The sequence below is a fragment of the Pseudorasbora parva genome, chromosome 11 (assembly GCF_024679245.1).
Source record: "Pseudorasbora parva isolate DD20220531a chromosome 11, ASM2467924v1, whole genome shotgun sequence".
Taxonomy (NCBI): Eukaryota; Metazoa; Chordata; class Actinopteri; order Cypriniformes; family Gobionidae; genus Pseudorasbora; species Pseudorasbora parva.
In genome coordinates this window covers 22,948,293-22,972,383 of record NC_090182.1, presented here as the reverse complement: position 1 = coordinate 22,972,383, position 24,091 = coordinate 22,948,293, and the positions used below count along the sequence as shown (strand labels likewise).

The following is a 24,091-nucleotide window of genomic DNA, read 5'->3' as shown; positions in this document are numbered from 1 at the left end:
TGTTTAGAACTGTAATATTTATATCACAGACCCCAATTGGCCATCAAATAAATCTAAAAATAAATGATGCTCCTTAAGAAAAGTCTACCAAAAATAGAAAATAATAATAACAAAAAATATATTAGCCTAACTTACATAGCCTAGACTCTTTGTAGTGCACATTAAAATTCTAAAACTGTCACAACTTCACAACTGGTAGACATACTGTAGCCTGCTTGAAGTATTTTCTTCCTCACAAAAGTAAATAGTTTAACAAGAAGTGCTCTCAAGTCTTGTTTGTATGGCGCATTTTGTTCTCAGTTACGGCGTTGTAACAGGGGAAACAGTAATTCGATTGATTACTTGTTACTGAAAACATTAACGGCGTCTATCTATAACACCGTTATTCCCATCACTGCTGACAAGTAGAAAGCAGAGAATATTTACCAATTTCATTAGAAACTGAACATATTTATCTTTTTTAACTGGAAGATTTCTCATTTTTATTTTGTTCAACTTGAAATACTAAAATAAGAGGTTACAATAATTTTTTCTTGTATGTCTCATACCTCAAAACAAACTTGAAATGGGCACATCTTAGATGATTTCCTCAATACGCATGAAGGTCTTACGAGTTTAGAATGACATGAGGGAGAGTAAATGACAATTTACATTTTTGGGTAAACTATCCCTTTAAAGATATTCATACTGTAGTAGTGCTACAGGGATTGGTTTAGGGCTGGTGTTAGAAGCATGTAACTGCCTCATGATCTTCTTTGCAAGTTTTCAACAGCTATTATAGTAAGATTTTACTGAAACATCCTCCCTGGTAATGACCGAACAATACCTCCCCTTCATTAAAGAGGCCTAAGAGAGGTGGCAAGACTGGCAACTAAGCAGTTGAGCAAGCAAAAAAAAAATTGACAAGTTTTAACCACATTAATGTTTTGTATTTAATATTGTGAAGTGCTTTAAAACAATGTAAACACCAATTCATTTGTTATCTTGCCATCTTCAGTGCAGACAATACTATTATTATTTAAGGATTAGTTCACCCAAAAATGAAAATTTTGTCATGGCTTATTCACCCTCAAGTTGTTCCAAGCCTGTGTGAGTTTCTTTGTTCTGCTGAACACAACAGATGAAAGAGTGAAGAATGTTGAAAGCCAGACTGTAGCCACTGACTTCCATGGTAGGAAAAATATTATCATAAAAAGTCAGTGGCTACAGTCAGCTGTCTTGCTTTCAACATTCTTCACTCTTTCATCTGTTGTGTTCAGCAGAACAAAGAAACTCACACAGGCTTGGAACAACTTGAGGGTGAATAAGTGTCATAATTCACCAGTGTGAGTGCCCGTGATCACCACCAGAGGGCACTCCACCCCGGACTGTCACTCCATCACAAACTACAAGGACTCCGCCTCCTGCCCCGAGTCCAGAGAGGACTCCGCCTCCTGCCCCGAGTCCGAAGAGGACTCCGCCTCCTGCCCCGACTCTGGAGAGGACTCCGCCTCCTGCCCCGAGTCCGGAGAGGACTCCGCCTCCTGCCCCGAGTTCAGAGAGGACTCTGGCTGGACCACCTGCTCTGTCTGCTCTGCCGTGGGGGTCTTCAACCGCACCTGCGCTGCTGTGGTGGTCGTCTGCGCCGCCGTGGGGGTCTTCAACCGCACCTGCGCTGCTGTGGTGGTCGTCTGCGCCGCCGTGGGGGTCTTCAACCTCACCTGCGCTGCTGTGGTGGTCGTCTGCTCTGCCGTGGGGGTCTTCAACCTCACCTGCGCTGCTGTGGTGGTCGTCTGCGCCGCCGTGGGGGTCTTCAACCGCACCTGCGCTGCTGTGGTGGTCGTCTGCGCCGCCGTGGGGGTCTTCAACCGCACCTGCGCTGCTGTGGTGGTCGTCTGCGCCGCCGTGGGGGTCTTCAACCGCACCTGCGCTGCTGTGGTGGTCGTCTGCTCTGCCGTGGGGGTCTTCAACCGCACCTGCGCTGCTGTGGTGGTCGTCTGCGCCGCCGTGGGGGTCTTCAACCGCTCTATTCTGGCCTCCTGCTCTGCCTGAATCTCCAGGCCCATGTAGTGGAAGATTCAGGCAGAGCAGGAGGCCAGAATAGAGCTGGCTGGGCAGATGACCAGGGTGGCGCAGACCGGGCAGATGACCAGGGTGGCGCAGGCGACCGGAGCGGAGCCGGCGGTCTTGAAGACTCCCACGGTGGAGCAGACGACCACCACAGCAGTGCAGGTGAGGTTGAAGACCCCCACGGCGGTGCAGACGACCACCACAGCAGCACAGGTGCGGTTGAAGACCCCCACGGCGGCGCAGACGACCACCACAGCAGCGCAGGTGCGGTTGAAGACCCCCACGGCGGTGCAGACGACCACCACAGCAGCGCAGGTGAGGTTGAAGACCCCCACGGCGGTGCAGACGACCACCACAGCAGCGCAGGTGCGGTTGAAGACCCCCACGGCGGCGCAGACGACCACCACAGCAGCGCAGGTGAGGTTGAAGACCCCCACGGCGGCGCAGACGACCACCACAGCAGCGCAGGTGAGGTTGAAGACCCCCACGGCGGCGCAGACGACCACCACAGCAGCGCAGGTGCGGTTGAAGACCCCCACGGCGGCGCAGACGACCACCACAGCAGCGCAGGTGCGGTTGAAGACCCCCACGGCGGCGCAGACGACCACCACAGCAGCGCAGGTGAGGTTGAAGACCCCCACGGCGGCGCAGACGACCACCACAGCAGCGCAGGTGAGGTTGAAGACCCCCACGGCGGCGCAGACGACCACCACAGCAGCGCAGGTGCGGTTGAAGACCCCCACGGCAGAGCAGACAGAGCAGGTGGTCCAGCCAGAGTCCTCTCTGAACTCGGGGCAGGAGGCGGAGTCCTCTCCGGACTCTTGGCAGGAGGCGGAGTCCTCTCCAGAGTCGGGGCAGGAGGCGGAGTCCTCTCCGGACTCGGGGCAGGAGGCGGAGTCCTCTTCGGACTCGGGGCAGGAGGCGGAGTCCTTGTAGTTTGTGATGGAGTACCAGTCCGGGGTGGAGTGCCCTCTGGTGGTGATCACGGGCACTCACACTGGTGAATTGTGACAATAAGTGATGACAATTTTCATTTCTGGGTGAACTATCCCTTTAAAATATGTCACTTGAACACTATGCTACAGACAAAAAAAACCCATCAAAAACATCTACAAATTGTCAGTCAATTAAAAAAAACTTCAATTTCATGACCTAAAGGGATAGTTCACCCCAAAATAGAAATTTTGTCATGGCTTATTCACCCTCAAGTTGTTCCAAACCTGTGTGAGTTTCTTTGTTCTGCTGAACACAACAGATGAAAGAGTGAAGAATGTTGAAAGCCAGACTATAGCCACTGACTTCCATGGTAGGAAAAATATTATCATAAAAAGTCAGTGGCTACAGTCAGCTGTCTTGCTTTCAACATTCTTCACTCTTTCATCTGTTGTGTTCAGCAGAACAAAGAAACTCACACAGGCTTGGAACAACTTGAGGGTGAATAAGCCATGACAAATTTTCTATTTTGGGTTGAACTATCCCTTTAAAACAAAAAACAACAATAACTGAGAAAGCAGCTATATTGAATAAAGAAACTTGAACATCTTATTGTAAAACAGGTCACATTAACAAAGAAGTGAAGTGTAAATAACCCAGGCAACATTTAAAAATATGCTAAAACAGTCTAATAAAATGTAATGACTTAAGGCCGCATTTCATAAATGGCACTCATGCACTTTCATATTGACTCCTCCTTTTGGCTGTTATACCTCGGTTTCTCACAAAATCCCTGATGTTTTGTACCGACCGGTATTGTAGCACATGCTCTTCAGCAGATTTACATTGGAGACACTCAGATTTTGTGGCCAAATGGCCTTTGGCTATGTGATTTTTAAAATGTCGATTCACAGCAGCAACTTCTGCTTTTGACCACATCCGTTTCCCACGGTTTTCAACACGTTCAGTCCCTAAAAAAGAAAACATTGCAGTATGACATGTTTAATATAAAAAAATAATAATAAAAAAAACTGTTACAATTTAGTTCACAAAATGTTACATAATGCATGTAACTTTAATATTACATGCATTTCTATGACATGTTATGAACAAAAATAAACTAAAATCAACATGATTAATTGTTTTTACCTCAACAGAGCCAAGTCTGAAAGTTTAAAAAGTGACAAAGAGGACGCGATGCGTTACTGGATTCAGAAGGGAAACGCAGCGCTGAGTTTTACAGACATGCAACTCATGACACAGCAATAAGTGTCATATTTAATGAGGATAAAACTCGCATTTAGAATAGGGGGGTCAAATAGTCTTTATTAGAACTCTATTAATGGTAGTTAGGCTTTATTATTGGCTTATTTTGGTTAATAAACTTAAATATCACTCAATAAATGTCATATTTAATGAGGATAAAACTCGGATTTAGAATAGGGGGGTCAAATAGTCTTTATTAGATCTCTATTAATGGTAGTTAGGCTTTATTATTGGCTTATTCTGGTTAATAAACTGAAATATCACTCAATAAGGGTCATAATTAATGAGGATAAAACTCGCATTTAGAATAGGGGGGTCAAATAGTCTTTATTAGAACTCTATTAATGGTAGTTAGGCTTTATTATTGGCTTATTCTGGTTAATAAACTGAAATATCACTCAATAAGGGTCATATTTAATGAGGATAAAACTCGCATTTAGAATAGGGGGGTCAAATAGTCTTTATTAGAACTCTATTAATGGTAGTTAGGCTTTATTATTGGCTTATTCTGGTTAATAAACTGAAATATCACTCAATAAGGGTCATATTTAATGAGGATAAAACTCGCATTTAGAATAGGGGGGTCAAATAGTCTTTATTAGAACTGTATTAATGGTAGTTAGGCTTTATTATTGGCTTATTCTGGTTAATAAACTTAAATATCACTCAATAAGGGTCATATTTAATGAGGATAAAACTCGCATTTAGAATAGGGGGGTCAAATAGTCTTTATTAGAACTCTATTAATGGTAGTTAGGCTTTATTATTGGCTTATTCTGGTTAATAAACTGAAATATCACTCAATAAATGTCATATTTAATGAGGATAAAACTCGGATTTAGAATAGGGGGGTCAAATAGTCTTTATTAGAACTCTATTAATGGTAGTTAGGCTTTATTATTGGCTTATTCTGGTTAATAAACTGAAATATCACTCAATAAATGTCATATTTAATGAGGATAAAACTCGGATTTAGAATAGGGGGGTCAAATAGTCTTTATTAGAACTCTATTAATGGTAGTTAGGCTTTATTATTGGCTTATTCTGGTTAATAAACTTAAATATCACTCAATAAATGTCATATTTAATGAGGATAAAACTCGGATTTAGAATAGGGGGGTCAAATAGTCTTTATTAGATCTCTATTAATGGTAGTTAGGCTTTATTATTGGCTTATTCTGGTTAATAAACTGAAATATCACTCAATAAGGGTCATAATTAATGAGGATAAAACTCGCATTTAGAATAGGGGGGTCAAATAGTCTTTATTAGAACTCTATTAATGGTAGTTAGGCTTTATTATTGGCTTATTCTGGTTAATAAACTGAAATATCACTCAATAAGTGTCATATTTAATGAGGATAAAACTCGCATTTAGAATAGGGGGGTCAAATTGTCTTTATTAGACCTCTATAGATGGTAGTTAACTTCATTATTGGCTTATTTCTTGTTAATAAACTGAAATATCCACATTAATTATGGCACTTATTGACTGATAACGGTGTGTCAAACTGTCTTTATTGCATTATTTTAGCCCTTTATAGCTGCAAAAGCAGCAATAATTAAACAATTACTGGTGTATTGTTCAGCTAACTTAACAACAGAATGGCACAGCAATATGATTACATCACTACATAAAATTACTATGTGGCTTATTAAATAATAAGTAAATAATGGCCAAAAGGTATTTACTATACATTTAGTTAGTCAATAATTATTAGGTTATTTTTGTTATTTATAAAATAAATGTGTATCTTTCAAATGTTTAATAATTTGTAAATAATGGCTAAGATGCCCTTACTTAGTCAGCAAAATAATTGAATGTGGTGTGCAAGACACTGATAAGCTAATCATTAATTATGCTTAACTAATGCATAATTCAGGACCCTTAAAATAGTGTTACCAAAAAATTATACATTATAATTACCTCCACTCTTGCAGGCTTCTTGTGTAGATGTTGACATTTCATTTGGTCTGCCAAATGAACTGGAGCCATCAAGTTCGTCATCTGCTTCATCTTCAGTATCAGTTAACTGGATCTGATCTGAAATCATAATGTTAATTAAGTCCAATACTCTTGTATGTAAATGTTGGGACTGGTATTGGAAAAGCATCTACAGCACATTTTGCAATAAATATACAAAATACCTTCAATTTGAATCTCATCAAGTGACTTCCCCTGGATGTTTCCAAGACAACCTTTGTCCATTGCTAAAAGTAGCTTTGAGATTTTCGCAAGCTGAATTGTCGCCTCAGGCAGTCTGTAGTGATCACGGTGGACACGTATATCATGTCCAAGAAAGTCAGCCACCTGATCTAACTCGTTGTCTTTGAGGTTTAAAATTTGTGACAGGGTTGCAACATGTTTCCTGAGCTGGGTTGAGCGTAGATATTCTGGTTTTTTGGCACCACACTTTTCTGCATGAAGTCTCAAGCTGTCTTGACCTCTGTAGTAACTTGAACATTTTGGTCTAGCAAAGAGAAAGATATTGACATCCTGCACACCACATTCAATTCTTCTGCTGACTAATAGATTCAGGGATTCCACCATTTGTGGTGTTAGGAGGACTGCAACTTTTCGTCCACGTTTGCCCCTGATTTCTACCCGAGTGAAGTGTTTACAGTTTCTTTTCAAACTGGGTTAATCCCAAGGACACATCAACATGGAGTGGGCTTTTGTCTCTTTCAATAAAGTTCTTCAAGCGCATTTTGGACACCTCTCCTGCACGCCTTCGATTAAAAACTATTGCCTGAGCAAGAGTGGCTTTTGCAAGGTCAGCGTAACTCTGGGGAGATGCTTCTTTCTTCAGTTTGTCAAATGTAGCCTTTGCAGCCTGTTCCAGGTGAGTGTGAAGAAATTGTACATCCTGGGTAAAAGGCAAGGTCGATGGTTTGTTGAATTTTTTCTCACTAAGTGTGTTCAGGGCAGAGTGTGATACAAGCTCACACCACTTTGTGGAGTAAAGTGACTTGAAAGCTTCAGATGATTTGATCAAGCCTTCGTTTTCTGTCATTAAAGCTCTACAGTAAATTATGTCAGCTATTTTCTGCAGAGAATGCCCTATTTTTAGAGCAAGACTTGGTGCGGCGTAGGAGTTGTTTTCTTCATCAAAACCAGACACTTTTTTCACAGCTTTGACCACTTTGAGAAAATTACCAGGCTTAACAGCGTCTTCGATGCTGTATATCGAATCGCCACGCAAAACCAACAACACACGTGCAAGTTCCCTTAACTTCTGACGAATATACTCATATTTTGTAGTGTCAGCTCCATGCTTGTTGTACAGAGTTTGTGCCAGCTGCAAAATGCCATAATCATTACGAACAACCGTTGATATGTCATCCTGTCTCATTGGGTCAAGAAGCTTCCAAACCCCTTGAGAAATACTTTCTGAGAACACAGACTGCGCAGTTGTGGCCAAGCTCAAGACTTTGGACTTTGTAGACTCACCAGAAGCCCGTCCGGGCATAAAGTGGCATCTGCGAGAGTGTCGCCACAATTCTTTGCGAGAAAACATTCCTTTGCAATAGACACAGTGAATAAATTTTGACTGCTTAGATGTTCTTTTTAATTTAATTTGCCCTGTTCCATTTTTTAAAACGTCTACATTGTGCTGAAAGTTACCACGATTTCGTAACTTCTCCAGAAGTCGTCGTCTTTTCTCTGAACGTTTTGGATAACTGAGAGCCTCCATCACCTCTGCTTCGGTCTTGTGTTTCTCTAGATGTCTGGCAAGTTTAGACTGAGGTTTTTGACATATGTAACAGTAGTTTATCCCATTAACACCTGCTGTGTCATCTTTTGCTTCTTCTTTTGTTTCATCAGTGTTTTTTGTTATAGTATGATTTGCTTCAATATTCCCTGAGAGGGGACCCTGGGACAGAAGAGACACATCCAAAGAACTTGTGTCTGAATCAGATTCAGAGTCGCTGTCTGGTACATAGTTCTTATCTTCATGCATGTCCTCATCTGATTCATTATCATCCTCGGAGCTGAAATTATGTTTATCCTAAAAAATATAAAACATGTTTAAATAACACATTGTTTTTTAAATAACAAATGAAATGGTACTTACAAAAGTAAATCTGCCATACCTCAGGCAATACTTGCTTGAGACAATACTTGTGCCACACACCAGAACAAACTGAAATACAACAGGCAGTTAATATCAATATATCTACACTAAAACACATTTTGCCATTTTATTATTTTACAGTCATAAAATATATTTCAAAAATAAATCATCATTCACTGAATACTCTTCATTAAACAATTTGATACAATTTTAAAAAGTGAGATAAAATTAATTTAGAAATTGGCTCACTCACCTTTGCATTTGAAACCAATCCACTTAAGAGAAGACATTCCCGATCCCAAACATACTGTGCATTTGTCCAGGCATGAAACAGTTGCATGGACCAATTCATGTTTGTGACACTATTTAATAACAAGGAAGAGGAGTCGGATATAATGTATTTTAGCTTCCTCTAACTGTACAATTTTATAACAAAAGCATGTACACATAAGAAATATTATTATATCCAAGTATAATTACATCAAAGTATATACTTTCTATTTTGCAGATTTACACACTTGGATTTGCTAAACTGTGGGCCGCAGAGGTATTGACAGAAATTGTCGATACCACAGTAGCAATAGCAGTAGCAATAGTAACTAGGGGTGTAACAATACAATACACACACACACATATACATTATATATATATATATATATATATATATATATATATATAAGGGCCGGGACTTTAACGCGTTAATTAAGATTAATTAATTACGGGACTTTAACGCGTTAATTAATTACGCAAAAAAATGTTGTTTTAATTTTAAAAAAACGAAAGGATGGAAGCGTCGACAAGAGCATGGTTGTGTGCAAGCTATACAACAAGGAATGTGCGTATCACCGCAGCACATCGAGCCTCAAATATCACAAATACGCTTTTGCTTCACTTAATGGCAAACATTGCACTGGTCTGCTGGACTGAAATAAATAAACAATATTTTGTTGATTAAGCTTATGTATTCAGTCATTATTCAATGGTATACTAAAAATCCATGTGAAAAATTACTTCTCATTGTTCTCAGGTCAAATATTTATATGCAATTAAAATGCGATTAATTTCGATTAATTAATTACAAAGACTCTAATTAATTAGATAAAAAAATTTTATCGAGTCCCGGCCAATATATATATATATATATATATATATATATATATATATATATATATATATATATATATATATATATATATATATATATATATAACAATACTAAACTCACAATACGATATGTATCCCGATATTTTAAGCCAACATAAAGAAAATAGTTTTTTAAACTTTTTTATTATTATTAAAATAATATTGTTATTATTTGCGTATTATTATTAGGACCCACAAATATTCCCCCATTGCATCATTATAAATTATATTCAACATTATATATAGTCGTTTAATGTTATAATGTCACTAACACTTTCAGTTTTTTCCCTCAGGTATTACTCGCGCATTCAATGCAGGCTAATGCTGTTCACACCAGACACGAATAAATTAGCTTCATTTGTGTGTGTGACATTCACTACACAACAGACGAGAATTCATGACATGGGAGGGGCTTCAGCCAGGCAGCGGCAGAAGGACTAGCCGAGTTAAGACGCGTCTCTGCATTGACTTAACATGTAAATCACTCGTGCAAATTGCGTAATTCGCATCCGGGCTTTCCACAATCATACTACTAAAACTAAATGTGATTTAAATGCTGTTTGCGCTTTGACTTTGAGGAGTGTGTGTGCGCTTCAGATGATCAGTGCAATCCGTCACAGCTCTAATCACAGGAAAGCTCATCATGCTCAACATGACCGCTCTCAGACTGTAAATGTTTAGCTCATCTGAGAACTTTAATTCTGTATTTACTCTCTCGTTGTTTTCCTTGTCACGCAATCATCTGAGCGTCTGTGTTTACTACAGTATGTGCGTCGCTGTAAATCTGTTCATCAAAAGCCGTCACTCGTGTCTCCTCAGAAGACTTGGATTTGGATTAGACACTTGATTAGTTTAAATGGAGGGACAGAAATCCCTTAGGTTTCATAAAGAATATCTTCATTTGTGATTGGAAGTTAAACGAAAAACAACATGATGGCGAGTTCATGATGACAGTTCACATTTGTGGTACACAGACCTGCAAACTCCTCAGAGTAAAAAAGGTGACAGTGTTGCGGGGGGTGGTGGTGGGGGAGGACGTGCCTCCGGCTCAAATTTTTTGAGATTTTAATATGCAAATGACAATTTGGTGTTGGTGTATTAGCCTAAAACAACACGCTCACCAGATTGTTTATCTAAATAGCCCTATGTTGTTAGAAATGCATCCCATGCAACAAGATTAAAGGGGTGATGAATTGAGAAATCAATTTTCCCTTGAGCTTTTGATATATAAAAGGTCAGAGCTGAAAACTTCCTTGTTAGTCAAAGAAAAGCTTTTATAGACACCAGGCCCACTAATTACTCGTTTGAACCGATTTATTTTAATGAACTGATCTGTCCAACACTGAACTCACGAATCGGTGTGTAATCATTTACTCACAACACCTCTGAAATGAGAATGCAAGTGTGCTTACCCCATTAAACAAGAGGGGTTAGTAAGAATTAGTCTTAATAATCCACAGTATTTTCATGTATTTATTTTGATAATGTGTAGTTAATTACCCCCAAAAAATTAGTTTAGACTAGAATAAGGTGAAACCAGAATGACGCAAGTTGTTGATAGCCAATAATTTTATTAAATTGTATATGGTAGAGAATTAGACTTTATTACATTTTTAATGCTACTTTTTAATGATTGTTGTTGCCAAAATAATTAATCAGTAAACCATGCACACTGTGTAAAAACGAGGTACTAAAGAAATAAACATCAAGACATGATACATAGTGAGATATTAAAATTAGATGAGCAAAAAAAAACAAAATACTTTGCATTTCTTTTACATTTATTGTCAGTATTGGGCTCACAGATCACGCGGGTAGGTACTTTTATTGTTGGTGTGTATGCACATGTGTGCGTGTGCATGCATGTGTGTGGATGACGCATGTCTGGTCAGCCACTACCGAAGACCATTTCTGACCCAGGAAAAACCCTGGGAATGAGTGGTTGAACTTTATTTTTAATGAAGTTGCAGCTCACGTGGGGAGGACATATTCACTTCAGTTCAATTCGGTACCGGTACTCAACGGTACCTTTTTTCCGTATTTAAGAGATACATCAATAACTGTAAAGAAACTAAGTTATTAATAGAAGTGTTATTGTCATTATGCCAGAGCTGCCTTGGTCTGCCATTGTCTGTGATGTGTGTTCACTGTAATATTTACCAGTAAATTTAGGCTATAGCTACTTAAGTGAATTAATAAAAGCAACCATATAATAAGTTTTTCTTTTTAATTATTTTAATTAAATAAATAAATAAAAAAAACTCTCCAGTTCTACGCGATTCACGTAAATGACCAAATTGACCAAGAAAACGGCAATTGTCGCCGAAAAGCGACAAGTTTGCAGGTCTGGGTCCATTTGTAAATGTGTGTTTGTGTGAATTATACCTTATAAACGATACATATAGTCACATTTTTATATCGCATTATATCTGTACACCCCTAGTAACTGCTACTGTGTTGTCAGTTCTCTCACAAAACTACACAATACCTGTTCTGCACTTGCTTCTGCCAGAATGGGCAGTTTGTCTGCAACATCAGTATTCATCTAAAGGAGAGAATGAAAATAAATACAGATGTAAGGCATTTGCTGGAGCTAAAGACGCTGCTACTGTGTTTTCAGGTTCACACACACACACACACTCATGTCTTGTGTTTCCTCTATAACTAATACACTACAGTGTCCTAGTAAACCGTTCTGTCCTCTCAATGCAGTGTGTTTTCAGGTTCACACACACTCATGTCTTGTGTTTCCTCTATAACTAATGTCCACTAGTGTGTTTTCAGGTTCACACAGTGCTTGACTCTACATCAAGTCTTTGTCAACTTTCTACTTTGCAGATGTAAAATTAGCACACTTAACTATAATGAACATACTTTAATCACAAAACTACACAATACCTGTTCTGCACTTGCTTCTGCCAGAATGGGCAGTTTGTCTGCAACATCAGTATTCATCTAAAGGAGAGAATGAAAATAAATACAGATGTAAGGCATTTGCTGGAGCTAAAGACGCTGCTACTGTGTTTTCAGGTTCACACATACACACACACTCATGTCTTGTGTTTCCTCTATAACTAATACACTACAGTGTCCTAGTAAACCGTTCTGTCCTCTCAATGCAGTGTGTTTTCAGGTTCACACACGTCTTGTGTTTCCTCTATAACTAATACACTACAGTGTCCTAGTAAACCGTTCTGTCCTCTCAATGCAGTGTGTTTTCAGGCTCACACACACACACACACACTCATGTCTTGTGTTTCCTCTATAACTAATACACTACAGTGTCCTAGTAAACCGTTCTGTCCTCTCAATGCAGTGTGTTTTCAGGTTCACACACACACACACACTCGTCTTGTGTTTCCTCTATAACTAATACACTACAGTGTCCTAGTAAACCGTTCTGTCCTCTCAATGCAGTGTGTTTTCAGGTTCACACACACTCATGTCTTGTGTTTCCTCTATAACTAATACACTACAGTGTCCTAGTAAACCGTTCTGTCCTCTCAATGCAGTGTGTTTTCAGGTTCACACACGTCTTGTGTTTCCTCTATAACTAATACACTACAGTGTCCTAGTAAACCGTTCTGTCCTCTCAATGCAGTGTGTTTTCAGGTTCACACACACTCATGTCTTGTGTTTCCTCTATAACTAATACACTACAGTGTCCTAGTAAACCGTTCTGTCCTCTCAATGCAGTGTGTTTTCAGGTTCACACACACACACACGTCTTGTTTTTCCTCTATAACTAATACACTACAGTGTCCTAGTAAACCGTTCTGTCCTCTCAATGCAGTGTGTTTTCAGGTTCACACACACACTCATGTCTTGTGTTTCCTCTATAACTAATACACTACAGTGTCCTAGTAAACCGTTCTGTCCTCTCAATGCAGTGTGTTTTCAGGCTCACACACACTCATGTCTTGTGTTTCCTCTATAACTAATACACTACAGTGTCCTAGTAAACCGTTCTGTCCTCTCAATGCAGTGTGTTTTCAGGCTCACACACACACACACACACACTCATGTCTTGTGTTTCCTCTATAACTAATACACTACAGTGTCCTAGTAAACCGTTCTGTCCTCTCAATGCAGTGTGTTTTCAGGTTCACACACGTCTTGTGTTTCCTCTATAACTAATACACTACAGTGTCCTAGTAAACCGTTCTGTCCTCTCAATGCAGTGTGTTTTCAGGTTCACACACACACACACGTCTTGTTTTTCCTCTATAACTAATACACTACAGTGTCCTAGTAAACCGTTCTGTCCTCTCAATGCAGTGTGTTTTCAGGTTCACACACGTCTTGTGTTTCCTCTATAACTAATACACTACAGTGTCCTAGTAAACCGTTCTGTCCTCTCAATGCAGTGTGTTTTCAGGTTCACACACACACACACGTCTTGTTTTTCCTCTATAACTAATACACTACAGTGTCCTAGTAAACCGTACTGTCCTCTCAATGCAGTGTGTTTTCAGGTTCACACACACACTCATGTCTTGTGTTTCCTCTATAACTAATACACTACAGTGTCCTAGTAAACCGTTCTGTCCTCTCAATGCAGTGTGTTTTCAGTAGGGCTGCACGATTTGGGGAAAATATATAATTGCGATTATTCTGGGTAAAATTGCGATTGCGATTTAAAATGCGATTATTGTTATTATTATTATAATTTTTTTTTTTTTTACAAATGAAAAGTGTGTATATAACATTTTGTGTGTTTATATATTAATAGGACTAATAATAATTATATAATATATATATATAAATATATATATATATATATATATATATATATATATATATATATATATAATAACATTTTCATAATTACAAATAAAAAATAGAGTATGTCAGAATAAATATAACAATATAATACTAATACTAATTATTATTATTAATTATTATTATTTTTGTAATGTTTTACAGAAAACTTATTTTACAAAAAAAAAACTGCTGGGTTACCTATTAATATGCAGACAGCCTATGACTAAAAAACATTAGGAAGGTCTAAGCCTAAGGAGTTATTGTAAAAAAAAAAAAAAAAAAAAAAAAAAGATATATATATATTATTATAAAAATCTGTGTTGTTTATCTGTGATATCAATTTCTTAAAGTCTATGTCTTTAATATGAAATATGAACCTCTTGTGCATCCACTGTGGGGGAGAAAAACACCTGTACATTGAAGAAAAACATGGATTGTCCTATAAATTTATAATTTTTTAAGTTTATTAAGTTTTAAAATGTATTAAGTATTATTTTCTTGTTATTTATTACCCAAAAGTTTTTAATTCATACTGAAAGCCAGAGGGCGCCCTCGAGCGGAAAAGCTAAATTTGCCTCAGAGAAGTAATGACGTTAGTTTTCAGGAAATCACGGATGTGAAGCTAACGCTGTAAACAGAAGATAGAAACGCTTTGATTAAACATGACAACAATAAACACGACTGCAGCAAAATATGGTGTATTTGAGTTCTTCAAGCCGGCAAGGGTATTTTCATAATAATAAAGTATATTATAATGCAGTGCTGATTGACATAGACTTAATCACTGTATAGAATACTATAAAATAATGCATCGTCTGCCTCACTCTGTGATGAGAAGCCACATCAGCTCACACACACTCGACTGACGATATGAAGTGAGGTAAAACATGTTATTAAACGTTGTCTTTTGTTGAACAGGTTTATGAACGCTTCACTAGTTAGTGAAGATGTTTGACTCGTGCTGCTTTTTCAAACGCACGTTATAAGCGACTCAAACTCGCAGTCTTTCAGACGGAGCAGCGTTTACTCCTGATCACAGAGCCGCTCTTCGCTAACACACTGGGCATTTATTTATTTAATTAAAATCGCAGCCTTTGAGCTTTCATAATCGCACGCAAGCAAAATCGCGATTGCGGTTCGATTTCGATTAATCGTGCAGCCCTAGTTTTCAGGTTCACACACACACACACACACTCATGTCTTGTGTTTCCTCTATAACTAATACACTACAGTGTCCTAGTAAACCGTTCTGTCCTCTCAATGCAGTGTGTTTTCAGGTTCACACACACTCATGTCTTGTGTTTCCTCTATAACTAATACACTACAGTGTCCTAGTAAACCGTTCTGTCCTCTCAATGCAGTGTGTTTTCAGGTTCACACACACACACACTCATGTCTTGTGTTTCCTCTATAACTAATACACTACAGTGTCCTAGTAAACCGTTCTGTCCTCTCAATGCAGTGTGTTTTCAGGTTCACACACACTCATGTCTTGTGTTTCCTCTATAACTAATGTCCACTAGTGTGTTTTCAGGTTCACACAGTGCTTGACTCTACATCAAGTCTTTGTCAACTTTCTACTTTGCAGATGTAAAATTAGCACACTTAACTATAATGAACATACTTTAATCACAAAACTACACAATACCTGTTCTGCACTTGCTTCTGCCAGAATGGGCAGTTTGTCTGCAACATCAGTATTCATCTAAAGGAGAGAATGAAAATAAATACAGATGTAAGGCATTTGCTGGAGCTAAAGACGCTGCTACTGTGTTTTCAGGTTCACACACACACACACACTCATGTCTTGTGTTTCCTCTATAACTAATACACTACAGTGTCCTAGTAAACCGTTCTGTCCTCTCAATGCAGTGTGTTTTCAGGTTCACACATACACACACACTCATGTCTTGTGTTTCCTCTATAACTAATACACTACAGTGTCCTAGTAAACCGTTCTGTCCTCTCAATGCAGTGTGTTTTCAGGTTCACACACGTCTTGTGTTTCCTCTATAACTAATACACTACAGTGTCCTAGTAAACCGTTCTGTCCTCTCAATGCAGTGTGTTTTCAGGTTCACACACTCATGTCTTGTGTTTCCTCTATAACTAATACACTACAGTGTCCTAGTAAACCGTTCTGTCCTCTCAATGCAGTGTGTTTTCAGGTTCACACACGTCTTGTGTTTCCTCTATAACTAATACACTACAGTGTCCTAGTAAACCGTTCTGTCCTCTCAATGCAGTGTGTTTTCAGGCTCACACACACACACACACTCGTCTTGTGTTTCCTCTATAACTAATACACTACAGTGTCCTAGTAAACCGTTCTGTCCTCTCAATGCAGTGTGTTTTCAGGTTCACACACGTCTTGTGTTTCCTCTATAACTAATACACTACAGTGTCCTAGTAAACCGTTCTGTCCTCTCAATGCAGTGTGTTTTCAGGCTCACACACACACACACACTCGTCTTGTGTTTCCTCTATAACTAATACACTACAGTGTCCTAGTAAACCGTTCTGTCCTCTCAATGCAGTGTGTTTTCAGGTTCACACACACTCATGTCTTGTGTTTCCTCTATAACTAATACACTACAGTGTCTTAGTAAACCGTTCTGAACTCTCAATGCAGTGTGTTTTCAGGTTCACACACACACACACACTCATGTCTTGTGTTTCTTCTATAACTAATACACTACAGTGTCCTAGTAAACCGTTCTGTCCTCTCAATGCAGTGTGTTTTCAGGCTCACACACACACACACACACTCATGTCTTGTGTTTCCTCTATAACTAATACACTACAGTGTCCTAGTAAACCGTTCTGTCCTCTCAATGCAGTGTGTTTTCAGGCTCACACACACACACACACACTCATGTCTTGTGTTTCCTCTATAACTAATACACTACAGTGTCCTAGTAAACCGTTCTGTCCTCTCAATGCAGTGTGTTTTCAGGCTCACACACACTCATGTCTTGTGTTTCCTCTATAACTAATACACTACAGTGTCCTAGTAAACCGTTCTGTCCTCTCAATGCAGTGTGTTTTCAGGTTCACACACACACACACACTCATGTCTTGTGTTTCCTCTATAACTAATACACTACAGTGTCCTAGTAAACCGTTCTGTCCTCTCAATGCAGTGTGTTTTCAGGTTCACACACACTCATGTCTTGTGTTTCCTCTATAACTAATGTCCACTAGTGTGTTTTCAGGTTCACACAGTGCTTGACTCTACATCAAGTCTTTGTCAACTTTCTACTTTGCAGATGTAAAATTAGCACACTTAACTATAATGAACATACTTTAATCACAAAACTACACAATACCTGTTCTGCACTTGCTTCTGCCAGAATGGGCAGTTTGTCTGCAACATCAGTATTCATCTAAAGGAGAGAATGAAAATAAATACAGATGTAAGGCATTTGCTGGAGCTAAAGACGCTGCTACTGTGTTTTCAGGTTCACACACACACACACACACTCATGTCTTGTGTTTCCTCTATAACTAAAACACTACAGTGTCCTAGTAAACCGTTCTGTCCTCTCAATGCAGTGTGTTTTCAGGCTCACACACACACACACACACTCATGTCTTGTGTTTCCTCTATAACTAATACACTACAGTGTCCTAGTAAACCGTTCTGTCCTCTCAATGCAGTGTGTTTTCAGGTTCACACACACTCATGTCTTGTGTTTCCTCTATAACTAATACACTACAGTGTCCTAGTAAACCGTTCTGTCCTCTCAATGCAGTGTGTTTTCAGGTTCACACACACTCATGTCTTGTGTTTCCTCTATAATACACTACAGTGTCCTAGTAAACCGTTCTGTCCTCTCAATGCAGTGTGTTTTCAGGTTCACACACACACACACACTCGTCTTGTGTTTCCTCTATAACTAATACACTACAGTGTCCTAGTAAACCGTACTGTCCTCTCAATGCAGTGTGTTTTCAGGCTCACACACACTCATGTCTTGTGTTTCCTCTATAACTAATACACTACAGTGTCCTAGTAAACCGTTCTGTCCTCTCAATGCAGTGTGTTTTCAGGTTCACACACACTCATGTCTTGTGTTTCCTCTATAACTAATACACTACAGTGTCCTAGTAAACCGTTCTGTCCTCTCAATGCAGTGTGTTTTCAGGTTCACACACACACACACTCATGTCTTGTGTTTCCTCTATAACTAATACACTACAGTGTCCTAGTAAACCGTTCTGTCCTCTCAATGCAGTGTGTTTTCAGGTTCACACACACTCATGTCTTGTGTTTCCTCTATAACTAATGTCCACTAGTGTGTTTTCAGGTTCACACAGTGCTTGACTCTACATCAAGTCTTTGTCAACTTTCTACTTTGCAGATGTAAAATTAGCACACTTAACTATAATGAACATACTTTAATCACAAAACTACACAATACCTGTTCTGCACTTGCTTCTGCCAGAATGGGCAGTTTGTCTGCAACATCAGTATTCATCTAAAGGAGAGAATGTAAATAAATACAGATGTAAGGCATTTGCTGGAGCTAAAGACGCTGCAGAATAAAAAACAATACCAAATATAGATTGTGTAAGTCTAATGTGGCAACAAATTAAAACTACAACAAACAACTTTCTGTTTCGATAATGTTTTTATATGGTCAATGTAAAACTAACAAACCTGGATATTCAAATACTTATAAGCACAGACACTACAATGTAATGTTTTTGTAACCTAAATATTTTACTATTTACCTTTATTAAGATATTCATTTTAAAATATGAATTGAAAGAAACTTATTTTTATTCAACTGGTTTGAAGCAACCTTGTTTTGAAAAATACTTGTTTTAGGGATATAAAAAAAATCAGCTAAAAATCAAGAAACACATTTTCAGACCACTGAAGGAATATTTGATATAAAGGAAATCGTTCTTTGTGTAAATATTATTCAGACGTCTTAGCTTTGACAACAATGTTAGTCTGTAAAATAATTAAAGACAGTTGTGTACACAACAACCTTACATTGTCCTAAAATTGTCTAGATACTGTAAAATAGCTGTTACATATTGGGGAAGAACATTCTTTACCTGGGATCTCCACGGCCATTCTGATGGCCCGTAATTGTAGGTTACTTCTTCCCCAGGAAAAATATCACAAATAGCAAAAAGGCACAAGTGTGGACTGTTATTGACAGTCACAACCTTCATTTTGCAGTTCGGTTTGTGACTGTCATTAACCAGCCTTCCCAGGCTTCCATCCTCCTCAGATGCATCCATGCTGCATAAAAAAGGTCCATATTATTATAAATAAAATGACAAATAGAAGAACATGACAATGATCCTTGAAGATGAACATTTACGAACGTCATCTTCTGGAAGAGGAAACAAAAACAAAAAAAAATTACCCTAAACATGTTGCGCATTGGCCCTACATTTCACAATGCAATTTGACTTTTGGGTAGAAGTCTGCTTGGATACTCATCAAGATGGACATGTTGACATACTTTTTGTGTGAGTTTGTCCGTTCAAGCGCAAGACTTGAAAGAGAACTCAATATTTGTGCGCTGTGAGACGAGTGCGCGCTTTCGGATGATGCACAGAGACAGATCTTCTCAGCGCGCGCGAGTCCTCATTCGCGTCTTCTGGCGAATATACCCGGGTGATGATGACGGCAAAAATAACTAGTCATACGGCAGCACTCGCATGCATTGAACACAGTTTACAAAGAGAGACCATTTTGCCCACGTTTTTCTTTTATTATCGCTGTTGTTGTGTAGTGTATCACTGAGGAGCCAGTGTATCCATCGACAGAAACATACATAAAGCATTATTTTCAACTTACAACCCATATTAAAGATGCCTCATTAGATGCGAGATGAACCGCAGCCCTTTATTTACAGATCAAGTAGCTAGTATAGGCTAATGGGAGTATGATCTTCGAGAGAGTTTTACCTGCTGATGACTGCTGTCATAACCGAAAGTGACGCGCAGTTTGAATGCTAAACGGAGATGATGATTGACAGCAGGAAGACGAGTTTCCGTCAACTTTTATGGAAATAATATTAATATCCTTGTCCCGCACATTCAGCTATAGAAAGGCTTTAGATGACTTTGTACCAGCAAATCATAATATAAGAGTGATTGCTGAAGGATATCATGTGATGATTTCTGATCATCACGACAGGCTGAATGTGAGCAATCGTCTGCCTGTCTGAGTTTTGTCGACAAACGGAGGCGGCCGTCTCGTAATTCTCTATGCAGGAAAAACCCTGTATAACATTATAAACCAACAATACCTAACCTGCAGTGATTTTACCAAAACGTTGCCAATAAGTCGGGAAGGCGCAGCGCAGAACTCTGGTCTCAGGGATTCACACAAGTCACCCAAACTGACGTGAAAAAAGCGGGAGGCGCCGAAAAGCGCGCTGTTATGCACCCTGATATCAGCTGAAAAGAGGGCACTTGTGAGTACCCGTCTGAAAGCTAAAATGACGAATGGGACACCCTAGAGTCTTGTGGACTTTACGGACATGCCCACTGCAGGCCACTGTTAAGCCCTCAAGACGCATGTGAAAATGTAGTCTGCCATTTGGGACAAGGCCTATATAGCAAGTTTTGTTATTATGCCATGCATGTGTTAGAATACATTATTAATGCATTAAAATCAAGGATAAAAATTAATTACCACCAGATTTGTCCTTTCCAAGGAAAATCAAAAAGAAACACTCCAGATGACTCTTGTTCCTGTGTGAGTAGGCCTCTATACTCAGCCACAAAATCCCCTTTTAAAATTAATTGCTTGGTGAACACTCCTCGTCCTGAAAGATGAAAAAATAAAAATAAGAGCCATCTCATTGTCTTACCATTTTAACACTTGCACTGTAACATGTTTTACAACTACCAACCAAATGAACAAATGTATATTGGATGTAGTGTGTACCTGTGCTGTTTATATACGCATATACATATATACATACATACACGCACTTAGATTTTACAGTATATAAGATGAATATACTGACATCCAACCGTTTACTTTCAATTAAGATATAAACTATGGTGCTTATGGAAACATTGGGCCTCATTCAACTTTCGTAAATATATGAGTAAATTCTGTTTATTTGCATGTAAAAATGGACCTTTACGATAACTCTCCTCCAGGTTCACAAACGAGTTGTATACCACGGATTCAGTAGTTAAACGTGTGTATATTAATGAATTCCAAACATTCGTAAATAGGACATGTGCGACATGGTGCTCATCCATAATTTGCCTAATCCCCGCCCATAAATTACAACTGCAAATTACGTGTCCAGGAATGCAGTGGACTCTTCTGGACTTCTTTCTCAGGTTTGGCTCCAATATTTAGCATAAATGCTAAATAGACCAATCGGTTAAATCTCAATGACTCACTCATTAACAGTGAGTTGCTGCTGCCTACTGGTGGTTTTAAAGTATCTTTTCATGTTTTAAATAATTTCAAATATCAGTATTCAGCATTATGTGTTTAAAACATCAAAACGTTATTTACGCATAACTGCAGGTTATTTGTCACCTCTAGCTCATTAAAAGAAAATGCTCATAAAAGGAAAAAATACATTTAAACTTTTTGGAAAAGATGATTTTGTCACCGCTGTGAACTAACCACCACACAGAATATGAAGAATATCAAAAACTTTTTTTGATAAGCACACCAATGAAACGTTTAACCGGCAAGGCTTTAAAACGCATGCAAATAATTAACTTCGGTGATTGTGAATGACTATTGTGTTGTGAGCATAACTCTCTTGACACCAGCATTTCAAGCGTAGTTAAACACCCCCTAACTTTAGTGCATTTGAGAGAAATATTTAAAAGGAAATAAATAATAAATGAAATGCAAAACCGAAAAGAAAAAAAAACGCATTTCACAAGCGCGTATTGAACCGTGAATTGAACAGTTCCAATATTATATTGCGAATTGTGGCATCCCTAATGTGAATGTATGTCATGTTGTACAGTAAGTTTAGACGGAAGAGCCAGAACTATCCATCTATATCGATGTACTGTTACACCTCTAGATTGTACATGTCTTCTAATGTACTAATGATCTGTATTCTGACATTACAAAACAGAACAGATGGTTAGTGTATTTGGTGTACCTTTAAATCTGTTGATGCATTGCTGCTCAAGATTTGGCTTATCAGTTTTGAACTTGATGTTCTCTTCTGCATCTTGCATAGGCTTAAGCCTGCGTCGCCTTGTACCACTTTCCATTTCTTGTATCTGAAGAGTTTAAGGAAGAGTATATTAAAAACAGAAATAAAAAACACTGCAAAAATACATAAATCTTTGTAAAATAAATGTTACACGTCCATACAGTCCAACTTATTTTTCAATACAGAAGTTATTACCTAATTTCTTTGAATTTGCAAGACTTCCGATTCATTAACACCATTATGAGTAAAACATAATGCTATTCTATTTATTGCTGTGACCAGAGATTAAAAGCAAGTATAGTTAATTTCATGATGCTTCACAAGTTAATATGCTCAATTTCAAAGTAACGTTACTCAAAATGTAAGGTAACAGTCCATATGTTATTAATAATTAGCATTACCAGTTATAAATTTAACCTAGGATATAGGTTACAGTTAAATTTGTCTGTTCAAGTAAAAAAGTCAGACTTTAAAAGTTAAATAATTAATCATTTTTATTATTAAACATGCTTAAATGTATACTGCCCAATGATTTTAAATACTTTTCTTGCGGATATGTTTGTCTAAAGTTCTCGTCGCACGTTTAAATGCATTTGAATCTGAAAATGGCCTGTAAAACGATTGCTTTTAATCACGGATCACAATCCGTGATTAAACCCAGTAATCATCATAAAGTCATCGAATTTATCTCATTCGATTAACTATTGTTTGTTTGTATTTTGCTTTTTTGTTTTGTTTTTTCGAAATATAATAAATTTTATGATAATATGTCGATCTTTGACGTTGTATTTGTCACCAGATTTCATTGCACTTTTCAACAAACTTAGAGACGTTTATTTAATCATGTTACAACGCTCATTCGAGGCAATTTAAGGCTTTATAACAAGCCTTTTTCTTCAATAATGTGAAAATTGTTCTGAAACTCGTAGTTGTTAATACTTATTCTTAATAATTCTAACTTTTAATTAATAATTAATAATTAATGCATTATTCAGTTTCCGGGGGGGCATGACGAGACTCGTGCTCGACTACGTGACTATTTTAACGAATGCCAACAACAGAAAACTAAGATATGACTAGTTTAAATATAGATATATATATAGATATGACCAATTTCTATGAATCAACATAAAACGTATAACACTTAATGTACTACTCACCTACTAGTAGTCTGCTGTCACGTTGTAGGAATGGCGCGCTCGGCTCCCCAGAGGTCTCTATTGCGCGTGCGCGACATTAACCAATCAGACGACGGCGCGCCATTTTCAAACCGTCCACGCCCATTAATGTGTAAATGTGTGTACGCCAGCAGTGGCAGATCCCGCCGATAGACGGCAGTGATGAGATACACACAAACACACCAGAAAACTGGTTTACCTACTTAAAGGGACATTCAATAAAAAAGCAGGAGGATGTTCTCTAGGTTCATACAGATGATTTCACGATGTTTGAATTACAAGGACATGTCCTTTGTCCTTATAATCCCAAATGTCCTTGTAATGCTGGTGAGTAAACTGGTGTAATGTCCTTGTAATCCACTAAAACCAACACACACACACACACACACACACACACACACACCTCTGCTTCTGACGTGGGCTGCGCTCTGCTCAGAGCCGCTGCGGATTGGAGAGACAGACTAAAAATGGGACGAAGCCGAAGCCTCCCGCCAGTTTCATA

The 24,091-nt window shown here is 38.5% G+C and overlaps 1 protein-coding gene and 1 long non-coding RNA gene across 2 annotated transcripts; both read right to left on the bottom strand.

Annotated features, from left to right (window-relative positions):
- Positions 1-3,475: 3,475 nt before the first annotated feature.
- LOC137092280 (uncharacterized) lies at positions 3,476-6,863 on the bottom strand. The gene is made up of 3 exons (XR_010908205.1): positions 6,397-6,863; positions 6,176-6,292; positions 3,476-3,953 (listed from the first exon to the last, which is right to left on the bottom strand). It is a non-coding gene; the product is annotated as an uncharacterized lncRNA (long non-coding RNA).
- Positions 6,864-6,866: 3 nt separating this feature from the next.
- LOC137092082 (uncharacterized) lies at positions 6,867-23,331 on the bottom strand. The gene is made up of 9 exons (XM_067456354.1): positions 22,355-23,331; positions 20,899-21,031; positions 19,302-19,491; positions 18,656-18,712; positions 17,561-17,617; positions 11,956-12,012; positions 8,578-8,686; positions 8,344-8,393; positions 6,867-8,258 (listed from the first exon to the last, which is right to left on the bottom strand). Exons 1-9 carry the CDS (start codon positions 22,467-22,469, stop codon positions 6,867-6,869), a joined length of 2,160 nt encoding a protein of 719 aa, XP_067312455.1. The 5' UTR covers positions 22,470-23,331.
- Between the last annotated feature and the right edge of the window lie 760 nt (positions 23,332-24,091).